The sequence below is a fragment of the Lepidochelys kempii genome, chromosome 10 (genome assembly GCF_965140285.1).
Source record: "Lepidochelys kempii isolate rLepKem1 chromosome 10, rLepKem1.hap1, whole genome shotgun sequence".
Lineage (NCBI taxonomy): Eukaryota > Metazoa > Chordata > Testudines > Cheloniidae > Lepidochelys > Lepidochelys kempii.
Window position 1 is genome coordinate 42,107,652 of NC_136389.1, and position 19,372 is coordinate 42,127,023.

Genomic DNA, 19,372 nt, shown 5'->3' on the forward strand with positions numbered 1-19,372 from the left:
GTAAACATTTTGCAGCAGACACGAGTCTCTGCGTGAGAAGAGAAGAAAATGTTTTTTATTTTTAGTTGGGTTTCCTGGTGGATTTTGTCCTGTCTCCTGCCCACCCACTCCCACCTCCCGACTGGAGAAGAAGCTCCATTAGCATGATCAGTCCTGCTGGAAGCCAGCTGTCTATGAAGAATTAAACTCCCTCTGGAGGTTAGTATAAATCTCTCTTGCTGCCATGCAGTTAAATTATGCTGGCCAACAGAGTGTTAGAGAACATTCACTGTGCAAAGCAAAACCTCTCCACGTACAACATAATTCTTCACACTGTTATAGCCTTGAAAATAACCCCCTTCACCCATTCTTGCACATTTTTTCCACTCCAGATTAGCCCCTGATCAATGAAAATGGGTCCGTTGTGAGTAATAGGTGCCTTTGAAATTCAGAACTTGTGTGTGTTAGTGGCAAAAATGGCCATTTTGTGCAATCTTGAGCATTGGTAATTGGCCAAAATGACACACGTTTTGGGGTAAAATGTGTCTGGTTTTGCACATCTTGAATTGCAACCTCACTGTGGGGAAATGAGCAATCTTAGCGGGATGTAAATGAGAGAGGTTGATGGATATTTGGTGGTCAGCAACAGTGGGATAAGAAATGCAGAAAAAGCAACTGAGAGCTTTTGTACGGTGCTGCTAAAATAAAATGTATTAGAGTTTCAGAGAGTATGCGCGCTGGTTCCTCAGTGCACTGAGGGGTGAATTATTTTTCAATCTATCCTAGTCACCCTGGTTTTTATGCCTTGTCCATCACATAGTATGTGTTAGCTGGCCAAGGGGTTTGGCTGCGGGTGGCTTAGGTGTGCTTGTTGCTTGTCAGTGTTTTGGTGTCCATGAAGTATTGTATATTCCTGGAGAGTATGTACCTTCCTGCAGGGAAAGCCACCTCATAAAATCGCCAAGCCTGGGGAGGTGCTTGTTTGATCTTCTCCCTCTTCCACTGGCACATCCTGTTGTCAAATAGCAGCCAGGGCATGTCATTGTTAGTGTTGTGTGGGATGTTTGTTAAGTTTGGAGAAAAGGAAGGAAGGTGTTTTCTTTGCAGGCAACAGCAGGCTCTGTCCTCCGACAACAACAAGCCCTAAGTGAGAAAAATAATGATCCCTAAGCAGTTGCATTACCTTGAATGTTGGTGTGGGGCAATAACAGCTTAGACATTATACTCAGAGGTGTGATTGCAGCATAAGTAGGTGCACCCCAGCTAGCATTAACCTAGCTAATGCAAATACCAACAACAGTGAAGCCGCAGCAGCATGGGCTGTGTAAGCCTGTCTGGGACCCTGGGTTCTTACTCAGGTGGCTGATCTGTGCGGCAGTCTGTGCTGCCATGGCTTCACTGCTATTGATAGTCCTGTGAGCTAGATCAAGGTAGCTCAGGTATGTCTACACTTGCTGCAGTTGCACCACCAGCTGCAGTGTAGACATATCTTGCGGTCTTTTCTAGTCAGATCTTGCAAGCTAAGCAGGGTCAAGCTTAGTCAGTGTTTGGATGGAAGACATCTAAGAGGAATTGAGGCTGCTGTCAGATGCAATGTTGGTGACAGGATATTCTGCTGCTCCTCCACCAGTAGGGAGCCTGTGTGAAATCTGTGCAGTGTTACTCTTGTGTTCCTTCCCAGAAGTGGGGGAGGGATCCAAGTGTATACGTTATAGCCAAGCAAATATTTCCCAGTAAATGGTTCACTCAAAGATTTTAGCCTCTTTCTCTGCTTCTGGAATGTTCTTGGGCAGATTAACTTACTGATAAATTGATAAACTAAACAGGAATAAGTCACCAGGACCACATGGTATTCACCCAAGAGTTCTGAAGGAACTCAAGTGTGAAATTTCAGAACTACTAACTGTAGTCTGTAATGTATCATTTAAATCAGCTACTGTACCAAATGACTGGAGGACAGCTAATGTGATGCCAATTTTTAAAAAGGGCTCCAGAGGTGATCCCAGAAATTACAGGCTGGTAAGCTTGACTTCAGTACTAGGAAAACTCGCTGAAACGGCAAAGAACAAAATTGTCAGACACATAGATGAACATAATTTGTTTGGGAAGAGACAACATGGTTTTTGTAAAGGGAAATCATGTCTCACCAATCTACTGGAATTCTTTGAGGGGGTCAACAAGCATGTAGACAAGGGGGATCCAGTAGATATAGTGTATTAATATTTTAGGAAAGCCTTTGACAAGGTCCCTCACCAAAGGCTCTTAAGCAAAGTAAGCTGTCATGCAATAAGAGGAAAGATCCTCTCATGGATTGGTAACTGGTTAAAAGATAGGAAACAAAGGGTAGGAATAAATGGTCAGTTTTCAGAATGGAGAGGGGTAAATAATGGTGTCCCCCAAGGGTCTGTACAAAGACTAGTCCTATTCAACATATTCATAAATGATCTTGAAAAAAGGGTAAACAGTGAGGTGGCAAATTTGCAGATAATACAAAATTTCTCAAGATAGTTAAGTTCCAGGCAGACTGAGAAGAGCCACAAAAGGATCTCACAAAACTGGGTGACTAGGCAACAAAATGGCAGATGAAATTCAATCTTGATAAATGCAAAGTAATGCATATTGAAAACATAATCCCAACTATACATATAAAATGATGGGGTCTAAATTAGCTGTTACCACTCAAGAAAAAGATCTTGGAGTCATTGTGGATAGTTCTCTGAAAACATCCACTCAATGTGCAACAGCAGTCAAAAAAGCAAACAGAATATTGGGAATCATTAAGAAAGGAATAGATAATAAGAAAGAAAATATCATATTTCCTCTATATAAATCCATGGTATGCCCACATCTTGAATACTGTGTGCAGATGTGGTTGCCCCATCTCAAAAAAGAGATATATTGGAATTGGAAAAGGTTCAGAAAAGGGCAATAAAAATGATTAGGGGTATGGAACTACTTCCGTATGAGGAGAGATTAGTAAGACTAGGATTTTTCAGCTTGGAAAAGAGATGCCTAAGGGGGGATATGATTGAGGTCTATAAAATCATGACGGGTGTGGAGAAAGTAAATAAGGAAGTGTTATTTACTCCTTCTCCTAACACAAGAACTAAGGCTCACCAAATGAAATTAGTAGGCAGCTGGTTTAAAACAAACAAAAGGAAGTATTTTTTCACACAATGCACAGTCCACCTGTGGAACTCCTTGCCAGAGGATGTTGTGAAGGCCAAGACTATAACAGGGTTCAAAAAAGAACTAGATAAATTTATGGAGGACAGGTCCATCAATGGTTATTAGCCAGGATGGTCAGGGATGGTGTCCCTAGCCTCTGTTTGCCAGAAGCTGGGAATAGGCAACAGGGGATGGATCACTTGAAGATTGCCTGTTCTGTTCATTCCCTCTGGGGCACCTGGCACTGGCCACTGTCGGAAGACAGGATACTGGGCTAGATGACCTTTGGTCTGACCCACTATGGCCATTCTTATGTTCTTATTAATTTTTTCCTCTAGTTTTATTTCTATCTTTAGTTTGCTCACAACCAATTTACTGCTAGTATTCAACACTTAATACATATGAACAAAAATGAACTATTAGTTAGCTGTGATTGGCCAGATGGTATCATTATTGTTTCCTGAATGGATGATCATTATTTTTGTAATCAGGCAGAAGGCTCAGCAAAGCTACTGATGCTTTGAATCTCTTGGAGAGAAGAATCAGTTTAAGGAGAGAGGGAGCATTTTTCATCAGTTTCTTAAAAACTAATTTTTTTTCCTGTCTATGTAATACAGGACTTGCCTATGGCATCTTTCCTAAAAGAACTGGGCTATTCGGGGGATGGGAGGTGGGGAGTTTTTAAAGGAAATTTCTCTTGTACTAATCATACAAAATAACGGCTTGGACATCTTGGACACTCATGGCAGGACTAAGTATTATCTAGACCACCCCTGACAGGTGTTTGTCTAACCTGCTCTTAAAAATCTCCAATGATGGAAATTCTACAACCTCCCCAGGCAATTTATTCCAGTGCTTAACCACCCTGACAGTTATGAAGTTTGTCCTAATGTCAAACCTAAACCGCCCTTACTTCAATTTGAGCCCATTGCTTCTTGTCATATCCTCAGAGGTTAAGAAGAACAATTTTCTCCCTCCTCTTTGTAACATGTACTTGAAAACTGTTATCATGTGTTACACTGTTGACTTATATTTAGCTTATGGTCCACTATGACCCCCAGGTCCCTTTCCACAGTATTCCTTCCTCGGCAGTCATTTCCCATTTTGTATGTGGGTGGGCAACTGATTGATTGTTCCTTCCTAAATGGAGTACTTTGCATTTGTCCTTATTGAATTTCATCCTATTTACTTCAGACCATTTCTCCAGTTTGTCCAGATCATTTTGAATTTAAATTTTAGTGCAAATTTGTGCACATGTACGTTTAAAATACACTATGAATGAGTATTCAGGTGTTGTGTGTGTAAAACTCTATTACTCCAAAAGTGGATGGAGCATGAGCAAAGCATACTCGGTCTGATTCTCTTTTGTCCTGCATCTTGCATAGTAATTTACACCAGTGCACAGAAAGAGTGAAATGCTATCAAATCAAAATGGTAGCATTTTACGTTCACTCTGCATTAGTCTAAATGACTACGCAAGGTGCAGGGCAACAGATAAGTGGTCCAGTGAATTTTAAATTCAAGCAAATACTCTATGGAAACCTTTTTTCCTCATTCACTCAACTCTCATATACCCAGAAACAAAAAGCTTTGTTTAGAAAACCAGCTAAGTTTGCTACGTGAAAAAAAAATCACAAAATTTTCCTAGCGCTTCATTTGCAAAACCCAAATAAAGGAACAAATAGTTAAGAGTGTCCTAAATCTCACATTCTCCACGTAATCAACAAACATGCTATTTTCAGAAATAATCAAATGCACATTTAATCACAGCACAACCGTAACACTGTCCCATAAGGTGGGTTTTTTAAATTATTTTTGTTGTCTTGATTTCTTGTACCCTTAAGTGTTTTCTTCTAAAGGGATATTTTTGGATATGTACCATAAATTAATGTTGTACACTTAAACTACTTAGCCAACACCATTCTCAAGGAAATGAAATTATAGATACTTGACCAAAAATTCTACTGACAATTGATAAATCAGTTGGAGTATCCACACTCAGATATGCACCAACTTTAAAAAACTACACCTTTAGTTAAAACAGTGTGATGGAGCCAAGGCCTAGATTCCACAGTCGGGGCTGGGCCCTGTTAAGTCACCTTCAAGTCTACTTTGCCCTCTGACTTTAGTGGCCGTCTGAAGCTTCGCCCAGCCCAGTGGAGTCCTACAGGGGTGTAGAGCTAGTGGAGATGTATTCTACAGAGTTGGTCAGTGCTGACAGGATTTCAAATGTGTACCACTAGGAGCCTGAAGGATAATCAGGGGTTCTAAGGCACATCCACAACTAGAGGTTGCTTTACTGGGAAAGGGTTCCGTCCAGCTGCGGTGTTCACAGTCCCACCTGCTGCTGGCCTGCCAGGAAGCTTCACTGTTCTCTTGGCTGGGGGTGTAGAGCAGACTTCATAACAGGGATTCACAAGTCACAGCCATTTGTGGACAATTGGCCTGGTTTCTGAGGTGAAGCCCTCAGCACTGTCAGCCAGTGTCACCACCTCCCGCTTGCCTCTCTCCCGAAACAGAGGTTCGGAGGTTGAGTACAGGCTGCCATCCCCTCTGCCAAACCCCAATCACTCAAATGGCAAGCAGATGAAAGACCGAGTGTGTGACCAATTCCAAGTGAGCCCAGGAGTCCCGATAGAACCTAGTGCAGGACTGATCACTAGCACTCCAGGCTTCCCTACCTTAATGACAAAAGCCAGGCCAGTACCAATCACAGCTCATGTCCCAGTGCGATGGACTTTCAGACACTCTTTCCCCATCTCTCATGCACAAGTAGTGGGGAGGGCAGGGTGTGCTGCAGCGCAGCAATGCACAGCGCTCGGTGAGAGGCCAGCTTAGGAGCTCTCTGATGAGTGTTTGGAACCCATATTCCCCATGACATGGGACAAAATTACAGCAGCGTTATCTGCTCAGACCAAGGGCATCCACCACATCCCCTGTGGCTACTTCTCAGAGTGAGGGTTTCTCATTTTTTCTTAATGTCTGAAAGTGAATCTATTTCAAGGGGGGAAAGTTACTGAACGGACTGCACTGGAGACAGGGGCTGTCTGTCCAGATAGTGGCAACAGCCCAGGGAGTGGTTATGTTGGCTCACCCATGTGCCCTCCCCTTGGCCTGGAAGGAATCAGCCCTGGGGATGGCAATTCATTCTGTATGGCCCATTCAACTCTTGGCTCCCATTCCTGGGTCTGCCAGTCAAGGGGGTCAGTTCGTGCCAAGAGCAAAGGCAGCTGTTTGTCATGGGGATGCCTGTCCACTAAGAACTAGGCTGAAGCTCACAACTCCGTTCACACAGGCTGCTGACGCACATCAGATGGTGAAAGCTTTGCATCCCTAGCTGGAATAGGGCCAAATCCCTAGCTAGGGGGTGAAAAACTTCGTATCCCTTTAACAATCCCCTGAGACGTCCATTTCTGCAGGCTTTTGATTTTCTATCTTTCTATGTTAAAGAAAAAAGGCAGTTCCTGCCACTGTCCCCATGGGCAGGGCTCTTAGGGATGGAATTATTGCTAGAACTCTGATGAAATGTGAGAGTGCAGATTCATAGGAGAGGAAATGTCATTAGCTCACTAAAGCCCTCCATTGACAAATATCTACTTGCGGTCCCTTTCACAGATCATTGCCCCAAGCACCAGCATAGCTCTCGGTTGTCATTTGAATACTCTGGACTTGGGGTGATCATTTCTGTGACAGAAGAAGGGATGAAACCAGTCAAATGATTCTTTCTGAAGGATTTGCTCAGCAGTCATACTAACCTGCTGAGCCATACAAACAGAGCTGGATTTCCTAATGCAGCCTTTCACTTGGGATTCTGGGTCAATCTTGTGTGGAAATGCTGTTTGGTGGCCTCTCATGCTATTTTTGGCTCTGTTTCCTGCTGCACCCAAGAAGCAGAGGAAGCTGGGTAAACAATGGGGTTGAGAAACAGTTAACCAAACTGTCCGCCTTTCTTCTTCCCTAATTACCTGGCCACATCGCCGCAGTCATTGAGCGCCTTACAGTCTTTAATTTATTCTCACAATAGTCCTGTAAGGTAGGGCGGAGCTATTCATAGAATCATAGAATATTAGGGTTGGATGGGACCTCAGGAGGTCACCTAGTCCAACCCCTGCTCAAAGCAGGACCAATCCCCAACTAAATCATCCGAGACAGGGCTTTGTCAAGCCTGACCTTAAAAGGAGGAGATTCCACCACCTCCCTAGGTAGCCCATTCCAGTGCTTCACCACTCTCCTAGTGAAGAAGTTTTCCTAACATCTAACCTCCCCCACTGCAACTTGAGACCATTACTCCTTGTTCTGTCATCTGGTACCACTGAGAACAGTCTAGAGCCATCCTCTTTGGAACCGCCTTTCAGGTAGTTGAAAGCAGCTATCAAATCCCCACTCATTCTTCTCTTCTGCAGACTAAACAATCCCAGTTCCCTCAGCCTCTCCTCAGAAGTCATGTGTCCCAGCTCCCTAATCATTTTTGTTGCCCTCTGCTGGATGTTTTCCAATTTTTCCATATCCTTCTTGTAGTGTGGGGCCCAAAACTGGACACAGTACTCCAGATGAGGCCTCACCAATGTCGAATAGAGGGGAATGATCATGTCCCTTGATCTGCTGGCAATGCCCCTACTTATGCAGCCCAAAATGCTGTTAGCCTTCTTGGCAACAAGGGCACACTGTTGACTCATATCCAGCTTCTCATCCACTGTAATCCCCAGGTCCTTTTCTGTAGAACTGCTACCTAGCCATTTGGTCCCTAGTCTGGAGCGGTGCATGGGATTCTTCTGTCCTAAGTGCAGGACTCTGCACTTGTCCTTGTTGAACCTCATCAGATTCCTTTTGGCCCAATCCTCTAATTTGTCTAGGGCCCTCTGTATCCTATCCCTACCCTCCAGCATATCTACCTCTCCTCCCAGTTGAGTGTCATCTCCAAACTTGCTGAGAGTGCAGTCCACGCCATCTTCCAGATCATTAATGAAGATCTTGAACAAAACCGGCCCCAGGACCAACCCTTGGGGCACACCGCTTGATACCGGCTGCCAGCTAGACATCAAGCCATTGATCACTACCCGTTGAGCCTGACAATCTAGCCAGCTTTCTAACTACCTTATAGTCCATTCATCCAGCCCATACTTCTTTAACTTGCTGACAAGAATCCTGTGGGAGACCGTATCAAAAGCTTTGCTAAAGTCAAGGAATAACCCATCCACTGCTTTCCCCTCATCCACAGAGCCAGTTATCTTGTCATAGAAGGCAATTAGGTTAGTCAGGCATGACTTGTGTCTTTGGTGAATCCACGCTGACTGTTCCTGATCACTTTCCTCTCCTCAAAGTGCTTCAGAATTGATTCCTTGAGGACCTGCTCCATGATTTTTCCAGGGACTGAGGTGAGGCTGACTGGCCTGTAGTTCCCTGGATCCTCCCCCTTCCCTTTTTAAAATATGGGCACTACATTAGCCTTTTTCCAGTAGTCCGGGACCTCCCCCGATCGCCATGAAAAGATAATGGCCAATGGCTCTGCAATCACATCAGCCAACTCCTTTAGCACCCTCAGATGCAGTGCATCCGGTCCCATGGACTTGTGCTCGTCCAGCTTTTCTAAATAGTCCTGAACCACTTCCTTCTCCACAGAGGGCTGGTCACCTCCTCCCCATACTGTGCTGCCCAGTGCAGTAGTCTGGAAGCTGACCTTGTTCGTGAAGACAGAGGCAAAAAAAGCATTGAGTACATTAGCTTTTTCCACATCCTCTATCACTAGGTTGCCTCCCTCATTCAGTAAGGGGCCCACACTTTCCTTGACTTTCTTCTTGTTGTCAACATACCTGAAGAAACCCTTCTTGTTACTCTTAACATCCTTTGCTAGCTGCAACTCCAGGTGTGATTTGGCCTTCCTGATTTCACCCCTGCATGCCTGAGCAATATTTTCTACTCCTCCTTGGTCATTTGTCCAAGTTTCCACTTCCTGTAAGCTTCTTTTTTGTGTTTAAGATCAGCAAGGATTTCACTGTTAAGCCAAGCTGGTTGCCTGCCATATTTACTATTCTTTCTACACATCAGGATGGTTTGTTCCTGTGACCCCAATAAGGATTCTTTAAAATACAGCCAGCTCTTCTGGACTCCTTTCCCCCTCATGTTATTCTGCCCGGGGATCCTGCCCATCCGTTCCCTGAGGGAGTGCCCTGACAGGGAGTTTTTCCCAATGTCCAAGCTAAAGCTCCCTTGCTGCAATTTAAGCCCATTGCTTCTTGTCCTGTCCTCAGAGGTTAAGAAAAACAATTTTTCTTCCTCCTCCTTGTAACAACCTTTGACATACTTGAAAACTGTTATCATGTCACCCCTTGGTCTTCTCTTTTCCAGACTAAACAAACCCAATTTTTTCTATCTTCCCTCATAGGTCATGTTTTCTAGACCTTTAATTATTGTTGTCACTCTTCTCTGAACTTTATCCAACTTGTCCACATCCTTCCTGAAATGTGGCATCCAGAACTGGGCACAATACTCCAACTGAGGCCTAATCAGTGCAGAGTAGAGCAGAAGAATTACTTCTTGTGTTTTGCTTACAACACTCCTGCTAATACATCCTAGAATGATGTTTGCTTTTTTTGTAACAGCGTTACACTCTTGACTCATATTTAGCTTGTGGGCCACTATGACCTCCAGATCCCTTTCAGCAGTATTCCTTCCTAATGACTTCCAGGCAGTCATTTCCCATTTTGTATGTGGGCAACTGATTGATTGTTCCTTCCTAAATGGAGTACTTTGCATTTGTTCTTATTGAATTTCATCCGATTTACTTCAGACCATTTCTCCAGTTTGTCCAGATCATTTTGAATTTTAATCCTATCCTCCAAAGCACTTGCAACCCCACCCAGCTTGGTATCACCCGCAAACTTTATAAGTGTACTCTCTATTCCATTATCTAAACCATTGATGAAGATATTGAGCAGAACCGGACCCAGAACTGATCTCTGTGGGACCCCACTCATTACATCCTTCCAGCATGACTGTGAACCACTGATAACTACTCTCTGGGAATGGTTTTCCAACCAGTTTTGCACCTACTTTATAGTAGTGTCATCTAGGTTGCATGTCCTTAGCAAGACAAATCCCAGTGTTTTCAGAATGCCAGTTCTCCCTAGCAAATAAAGAAAAGTGTCCCCACTGAGCTGTACTCTATGGGGCTGTCATAACCATACAGCTAAGGGTAGCCTAGAATTCCTCCTTATCTGTAATGGGTTAAGAAGCTCAAATAACCTGGCTGGCACATGACCAAAAGGACCAATGGGGAAAGAAGATACTTTCAACTCTGGGGAGGGAGACGCTTTGTTTGTGCTTTTTGTTGGGTGTTCTCTCTCCTGGGACTGAGAGATGCCAGGCCGAAATCCATCTCCTCCAACCAATCCTGAACCAGTCTCTAATATTACAAAAATAGTAAGTAAAGCCAGGCAAGGCGTGTTAGATTATCTTTTGTTTTAGCTTGTGAATTTTCCCTTTGCTAGAGGGAGGTTTATTCCTGTTTTTTGTAACTTTGAACTAAGCCTAGAGGGAGTTCCTCTGTGTTTGTGAATCTTTTGTTACCCTGAAAAGTTATCTTCCATCCTGATTTTACAGAGGTGATTCTTTTACCTTTTCTTTAAATAACATTCTTCTTTTAAGAACCTTATTGATTTTCATTGTCCTAAGACCCAGGGGGGGTTGATCTGTGCTAACTTTGTAACCAATTGGTTAGGATATTATTCTGAAGCCTCCCCAGAAAAGGAGGTGTAAGGGCTTGGCGGGATATTTTGGGGGGGGACAGGGCTCCAAGTGGCCCTCCCTGAATGTTTGTTTAAATCACTTGGTGGTAGCAGCATACCGTCCAAGGACAAAAGGGATTTGTGCCTTGGGGAATTTTTAACCTAAGCTGGTAGAAATAAACTTAGGGGGTCGTTCATGCGGGTCCTCACATCTGTACCTCAGAGTGGAGAGGGAACCCTGACAGGGGCATATGTCTGTCTGCACCCTGCCTTGATCACATGATACGTGGGCTTCTGAATATATTCTGCTTATGATTAGTACGATGGGGGGAAATACGTTGCCCCTCCTTGTAATGGAGAATTACGGGCTGCAGAGAACCAAATGCAACTGCCTGATTCAGGGCTGCTGAGCCCTCTGGTTCTAAATGGCCCTGTTAAGAGTAAGACTCTGCATACCAGCAGAAGATGGTAGCCCAACTCTGTGTAGCCCAAATCTTCTGTGCCCCCTCCTCTCCACCAGCCTGCCCTCCTCCATGTAAGGCCAAGGACAGAGGGGACAGCTGGATAGGAGACAAGTTCTGCTGAATTTTTCACTGTAGAGCTCTGGTTGGTTTAAGGCTGCTGTGCACTGTGGGAAAGAATGCTGGCACGTGCATCCAATGTACAAACACAGAAAGAGACCCTGCCCTGGGGGGGCTTATAATCTATTTTCAAAACTGGGGATATCAAAGGAGGATCGCTCCCTGGAGAGAAGTAAGGCACAAGTGAAATGCTGAAGAGCAGCTATGTGATTTATTTTATAAAGCAGACTGAAAATTTTAAATCGAAGTGAAATTTGGATGAAGAATGGGAGGGGGTGGGTATATTTGGTGATTTTTTTAACCTGTTTTCTGACTTGCTCTAATATTTTGTATTTAACCACTGATCTGCCTGTGGAGAATTGACCCAACCTTGTCTTGGACTGCCTTTGTTTGGTTGTGTTTCCCTGGCCTGGAGCTCTCTGTCTGTTGGTTGTGTTCGTTGGCTGAGGCGCTGGGTGTGAATCATCTCCCTCCTGGCCCCTGCAGATATTCCACATGACCTATGACCTGGCGAGTGCGGTGGTGCGGATTGTGAACCTGATTGGAATGATGCTCCTGCTGTGTCACTGGGACGGCTGCCTTCAGTTCCTGGTGCCCATGCTGCAGGACTTCCCTGAAGATTGCTGGGTGTCCCTCAACCGCATGGTGGTAAGTGCCTGCTCTTTCTGACACCCCAGAGCCCTCCACAAGCCTGCAATAATGAAGCAATTTCCTTCCAGCCCCCCATCACACAAGCATCCCTCCAGCATCCCCGCAACACACAGCTCCCTATTCCACAACGCTTCCCCCCTCAGCAATACAGCATCCCCTAGGATTGCCAACCCTCCCGGATTAGCCAGGACTCTCCCAGAATCAGCCTCAATCTTCTGGTCGCAATTGAAAGTAGTCAGGGAGATTTTAATAAGTAGGGGCATAGCGAGCAGATCGAGGGACGTGATCGTTCCCCTCTATTCGACATTGGTGAGGCCTCATCTGGAGTACTGTGTCCAGTTTTGGGCCCCACACTTCAAGAAGGATGTGGATAAATTGGAGAGAGTCCAGCGAAGGGCAACAAAAATGATTAGGGGACTGGAACACATGAGTTATGAGGAGAGGCTGAGGGAGCTGGGATTGTTTAGCCTGCAGAAGAGAAGAATGAGGGGGGATTTGATAGCTGCTTTCAACTACCTGAAAGGGGGTTCCAAAGAGGATGGCTCTAGGCTGTTCTCAATGGTAGCAGATGACAGAACGAGGAGTAATGGTCTCAAGTTGCAGTGGGGGAGGTTTAGATTGGATATTAGGAAAAACTTTTTCACTAAGAGGGTGGTGAAACACTGGAATGCGTTACCTAGGGAGGTGGTAGAATCTCCTTCCTTAGAGGTTTTTAAGGTCAGGCTTGACAAAGCCCTGGCTGGGATGATTTAACTGGGAATTGGTCCTGCTTTGAGCAGGGGGTTGGACTAGATGACCTTCTGGGGTCCCTTCCAACCCTGATATTCTATGATTCTATGAATAGGCCAGAAGTCCAGTCGGCGGTACAGCAGGGCTAAGGCAGGCTCCCTGCCTTCCCTGGCTCCGCACAGCTCCCGGAATTGGCCAGCATGTCCCTGCAGCTTCTAGGTGCAGGGATGGCCAGGGGGTCTCTGTGTGCTACCCTTGTCCCGAGCACCAACTCCACAGCTCCCATTGGCTGGGAATCATAACCAATGGGAGCTGTGGGGATGGTGCCTGCAAGCAGGGGCAGAGCCACCTGGCCGCCCCTGAGTCTAGGAGCCTCAGGGACATGCTGCTGTCTGAAGTAAGTGCTGCCCGGCTGGAGTCCGCAACCCTCACTCCCTCCTGCACCTCAATCCCCTGCCCAAGCACAACCTGGAATCCCCTCCCACGGTCCAAACTCCTCAGCCCCAACCCAGAGCCCGCACCCCCTCTCACATCCTAACCCCCTGCCCCAGCCCAGTGAAAGTGAATGAGGGTGGGGGAGAGCGAGCAACAGAGGGAGGGGGGATAGAGTGAGTGGGGTGGGGCCTTAGGGAAGGGGTGGAGAAGGGGTGGGGCAAGGGTGTTTGGGTTTGTGTGATTAGACAGTTGGCAACCCTAAGCACCCCACAGCTATCCAGCAGCCCTCCATTGCCTCCCCCACTCTAGTATCTTCCTTCTCTCTCTAGCAATCACCTGGAGGTGGAGGGAGCTGGCGGGAGGTGGAATGTGCCTTGCAGAGCCCTCTGTGATGAAACAGGCAGGGCTGACAGGCCTGGAAAGCAGCAGGGGCAGAACCTAAGTAGAGCCTGCTCTGGATGCACACAGGAGAAGGCAGGAGCCCAGCTACTCCTGCTGGCAGGAGACAGCAAGAAGGAGGGTTCAAAAAAATTACACAAACCCTGCTCCATGCTGGGAGCAGGCTCTTGTGCCATCTGTGGGGCTGAGCTGGGGCAGCAGCGTGCCCAGTGCCTCCCCATAAGGGCAGGCCTGGGTTTGAACCACAGGCTCCTAATTCCTGACACCAATCCCTGCGGTGGCCTTGAGCAAGTAACTCAGCCTCTCTTGCCTCAGTTTCTCTGTGTATAAGATAGTGCGATTGCACTGCTCACCTCCCTGTCTTGTGGGGGTGTTGTACAGACTATAAAGCACCCTGAAAATAAACTGTGCCAGTCAGTATTGCAACTCCCATAGCAGGAGCAATAGGCAGGGCTCTGCTGGTGGCTGCAGTGTTTATGATGAGACATGGAACATATGGTAAGTGCCTGATGAGCTTATGGTGCCTTTCAATATTTCCCAAAAAATTCAGGATCCCTTATTCAAAGGGACAACATCCAGATGATTAAGCAGCAAAACTGACAAACCTTAAAAAGTTTCCTCTTATTGCAGCTCTTATTGCAGCTCCGGATCCCCCAGCCACTATTTTCTTCAAAATCAGTCACTGAAGCAGAAAGAAACTTGAAATTAAAAAAGTGCAACCAACATCTCATGCCTGCTCCTTTCAGAGCTGTGAGGGGCCAGGGTGGGTGGCGCATCTCAGGCTGAGTTAGAAGCCACAGAAAGCCACCTGTGGGGAGGTTGGTTTGTTTATTTCTCCCCGCTGGTGAATGATGCCAGACTGACTACTCTATTGATCTGCAGGACAGGTACAGCACGATCTTCCCCCAGGTTGCCCCCTTTCTATTTCTATTGTGGACTAGAGATGAGGGCCCTGTTGTGCTGGGTATTGGACAGAGACAGAGTGAGAGACAGCCCTGGACGGAAGAGCCTACGGTCTAGACAGACCAGAATGCACAGCAAGGGGAAGTGACATGCCTACGGTCACCTAGCAGGACAGTGGTAGAGCCAAAAATAGAACCCAGGCATCCTGGCTCCCAGTCCAGTGCCCTGGCCACTAGATCATGCTGCCTCTGATTTTCTGCTGATGTGCCTCAACCCTCCCAGGGAGGTACTAGCCTGAGCAGCAGCAGCTGAAAGGGGAGCAGAGTCTCTCTGCCTGGTCAGTGCTGACCCCAGTCAATTAGTGCCAGTTCTGCGGTGGGTTTTGTGACGTGGATACCTGTCCACTAGGAGCTGGGTGGAAGCTGCAAACATGCTGAGCAACCTGGAAGGACTTTCAGACAGCTTCTCTCCTGAGCCAGACTCCCAGAGCTTTGCACCCCATCGCTGCACTCTTGAACAGCCAGACTCCCATGCACAGCCTGGCGTGCCCAAGTTACAGTCCAAATTCAGCCAAAACCAAATGTCATCTGGAGGAGCTGGAGCAAGTGGCACTGCAGGCAAGGAGGGGACAGTCCAGACTGACACATGCCAAGCCCTACACCTAGGAAAAGGCAATAAACAGTATGGTTAGGGAGGGATGGAGAGGCTGGATAGCCCAGGGGTCAGGGCACTAGCTTGCAATTTGGGAGACCAAGGTTCAAGTCCCCGCTTTGCCACAGACTCTGTGTGGCCTTGGCAAGTCACTTAGTCTCTCTGTGCCTCCGTTCCCCATCTGTGCAATGGAGGTGATAGCCCTGCCAGCCTGGCATGTTGAGATGAGAAAGTCATTAAAAATTCTGAGGTTCTCAGAGACTATGGCAATGGGGGCCAGATAAGTACCTTAGATAGACAGACTTGGGGGGTAAACCAGTGAGTCTGAGACCCCCATGTGATAAATCTGGGCTCCCAGTGCTATCCTGGGGTTCAGTACAGCTAAGGATGTACAAACAATGCCAGTTTGTACCCCTGGGGCATGCAGCAGTTTGGTCACCACAGTCGCTCTCAAAGGACTTTGCAAAGGATATTCTTACCCCACCTTTTTTTTTTTTAGTGGGGAAATTGTGGCACAGGGAGGTGACGTGACTTACCCAGAGTGACCCACTAGGCCAGTGGTGGAGCCAAGAAAGTAACCCCAGTCTCCCGAGTCCCTGTCCAGTGCTCTATCCACTAGGACACACTGCCTCTCTCTTGTCTCACCCACTACAAAGATGAGCAAAGGATTGGAGCACGAGACCCGTGAGGAGGGAGGAATGGAGCTAAAATTATCATCTTAAAAGGAGATTAGGCGAGGGCAGGGTATGATCACAGCCTATTAATATTTTCAAGAGATCAGTGTGACAGAAGGAAAGGACTATTTGCAGGCTCAGAAGATGGCAGGAGCTGTGGAGGGTGAAGGAAAAGCTAAGCGGGTTGAGGGTTAGGTGAAAAATGAAACACACATCACCTTTGATACAATATATGAATCATAGAATCATAGAATATCAGGGTTGGAAGGGACCCCAGAAGGTCATCTAGTCCAACCCCCTGCTCAAAGCAGGACCAATTCCCAACTAAATCATCCCAGCCAGGGCTTTGTCAAGCCTGACCTTAAATACCTCTAAGGAAGGAGATTCTACCACCTCCCTAGGTAACACATTCCAGTGCTTCACCACCCTCCTAGTGAAAAAGGTTTTCCTAATATCCAACCTAAACCTCCCCCACTGCAACTTGAGACCATTACTCCTTGTTCTGTCATCTGCTACCATTGAGAACAGTCTAGATCCATCCTCTTTGGAACCCCCTTTCAGGTAGTTGAAAGCAGCTATCAAATCCCCCCTCATTCTTCTCTTCTGCAGACTAAACAATCCCAGTTCCCTCAGCCTCTCCTCATAAGTCATGTGCTCCAACCCCCTAATAATTTTTGTTGCCCTGTGCTGGACGTTTTCCAATTTTTCCATATCCTTCTTGTAGTGTGGGCCCAAAACTGGACACAAAAGTACTCCAGATGAGGCCTCACCAATGTCGAATAGAGGGGAATGATCATGTCCCTTGATCTGCTGGCAATGCTCCTACCTATACAGACCAAAATGCTCTTAGCCTTTTTGGCAACAAAGGCACACTGTTGACTGATATCCAGCTTCTCGTCCACTGTAACCCCTAGGTCCTTTCCTGCAGAACTGCTGCCTAGCCATTTGGTCCCTAGTCTGGAGCGGTGCATGGGATTCTTCCGTCCTAAGTGCAGGACTCTGCACTTGTCCTTGTTGAACCTCATCAGATTTCTTTTGGCCCAATCCTCTAATTTGTCTAGGTCCCTCTGTATCCTATCCCTACCCTCCAGCGTATCTACCTCTCCTCCCAGTTTAGTATCATCTGCAAATTTGCTGAGAGTGCAATCCACACCATCCTCCAGATCATTTATGAAGATATTGAACAAAACCGGCCCCAGGACCGACCCCTGGGGCACTCCACTTGACACCGGCTGCCAACTAGACATGGAGCCATTGATCACTACCCGTTGAGCCCGACAATCTAGCCAACTTTCTACCCACCTTATAGTGCATTCATCCAGCCCATACTTCTTTAACTTGCTGACAAGAATACTGTGGGAGACCGTGTCAAAAGCTTTGCTAAAGTCAAGAAACAATACATCCACTGCTTTCCCTTCATCTACAGAACCAGTAATCTCATCATAGAAAGCGATTAGATTAGTCAGGCATGACCTTCCCTTGGTGAATCCATGCTGACTGTTCCTGATCACTTTCCTCTCATGTGAGTGCTTCAGGATTGATTCTTTGAGGACCTGCTCCATGATTTTTCCGGGGACTGAAGTGAGGCTGACTGGCCTGTGGTTCCCAGGATCCTCCTTCTTCCCTTTTTTAAAGATTGGCACTACATTAGCCTTTTTCCAGTCATCCGGGACTTTCCCCGTTCGCCATGAGTTTTCAAAGATAATGGCCAATGGCTCTGCAATCACAGCCGCCAATTCCTTTAGCACTCTCAGATGCAGCGCATCCGGCCCCATGGACTTGTGCTCGTCCAGCTTTTCTAAATAGTCCTGAACCACTTCTTTCTCTGCAGAGGACTGGTCACCTCCTCCCCATGCTGTGCTGCCCAGTGCAGTAGTCTGTAAGCTGACCTTGTTCGTGAAGACAGAGGCAAAAAAAACATTGAGTACATTAGCTTTTTCCACATCCTCTGTCATTAGGTTGCCTCCCTCATTCAGTAAGGGGCCCACACTTTCCTTGACTTTCTTCTTGTTGCCAACGTACCTGAAGAAACCCTTCTTGTTACTCTTAACATCCTTTGCTAGCTGCAACTCCAGGTGTGATTTGGCCTTCCTGATTTCACTCCTGCATGCCCGAGCAATATTTTTATACTCTTCCCTGGTCATTTTTCCAGTCTTCCACTTCTTGTAAGCTTCTTTTTTGTGTTTAAGATCAGCAAGGATTTCACTGTTAAGCCAAGCTGGTCGCCTGCCATATTTATTATTCTTTCTACACTTCGGGATGGTTTGTCCCTGTACCTCAATAAGGATTCTTTAAAATACAGCCAGCTCTCCTGGACTCCTTTCCCCATCATGTTATTCTCCCAGGGAATCCTGCCCATCCATTTTCTGAGGGAGTCAAAGCCTGCTTTTCTGAAGTCCAGGGTCCATATTCTGCTGCTCTCCTTTCTTCCCTGTGTCAGGATCCTGAACTCGACCATCTCATGGTCACTGCCTCCCAGGTTCCCATCCACTTTTGCTTCCCCTACTAATTCTTCCCGGTTTATGAGCAGCAGGTCAAGAAGAGCTCTGCCCATAGTTGGTTCCTCCAGCACTTGCACCAGGAAATTGTCCCCTACACTTTCCAAAAACTTCTTGGATTGTCTGTGCACCGCTGTATTGCTCTCCCAGCAGATATCAGGGTGATTGAAGTCTCCCATGAGAACCAGGGCCTGCGATATAGTAATTTCCGTTAGTTGCCGGAAGACGGCCTCGTCCACCTCATCCCCCTGCTCTGGTGGTCTATAGCAGACTCCCACCACAACATCACCCTTGTTGCTCACAATTCTAAACTTAATCCAGAGACTCTCAGGTTTCTGCCGTTTCACACTGGAGCTCTGAGCAGTCATATTGCTCTCTTACATACAGTGCAACTCCCCCACCTTTTCTGCCCTGCCTGTCCTTCCTGAGCTTATATCCATCCTGAACAGCTTATATCCATCCATGACAGTACTCCAGTCATGTGAGTTATCCCACGAAGTGTCTGTTATTCCAATCACACCATAATTCTTTGACTATGCCAGGACTTCCAATTCTCCCTGCTTGTTTCCCAGGCTTCTTGCATTTGTGTGTAGGAATGTAAGATAACTCACTGAACATCCTGCTTTCTCAGTATGAGGCAGGAGCCCTCCCCTTTTATGCTCTCCTGCTCATGCTTCCTCCTGGTATCCCACTTCCCCACTTACCTCAGGGCTTTGGTCTCCTTCCCTCGGTGAACCTAGTTTAAAGCCCTCCTCACTAGGTTAGCAAGCCTGCTTGAGAAGATGCTCTTTTCTCTCTTCATTAGGTGGAGGCCTTCTCTGCCTAGCACTTCTCCTTCTTGGAACACCATCTCATGGTCAAAGAATCCAAAGCCTTCTCTCCAACACCACCTGCGTAACCATTTGTTGACTTCCAAGATTCGACAGTCTCTACCCGGGCCTTTTCCTTCCACAGGGAGGATGGACGAGAACACCACGTGT

At 46.6% G+C, this 19,372-nt stretch overlaps 1 protein-coding gene across 1 annotated transcript in view; it reads left to right on the forward strand.

Moving 5' to 3' along the window:
* The window catches only part of HCN4 (hyperpolarization activated cyclic nucleotide gated potassium channel 4), a 169,143-nt gene that overhangs the window by 81,004 nt on the left and 68,767 nt on the right, over nt 1-19,372 (forward strand). The window contains exon 3 of the mRNA XM_073361426.2: nt 11,939-12,100. Coding sequence (XP_073217527.2) covers nt 11,939-12,100 — 162 coding nt within the window. The remainder of the gene's footprint in view (nt 1-11,938; nt 12,101-19,372) is intronic.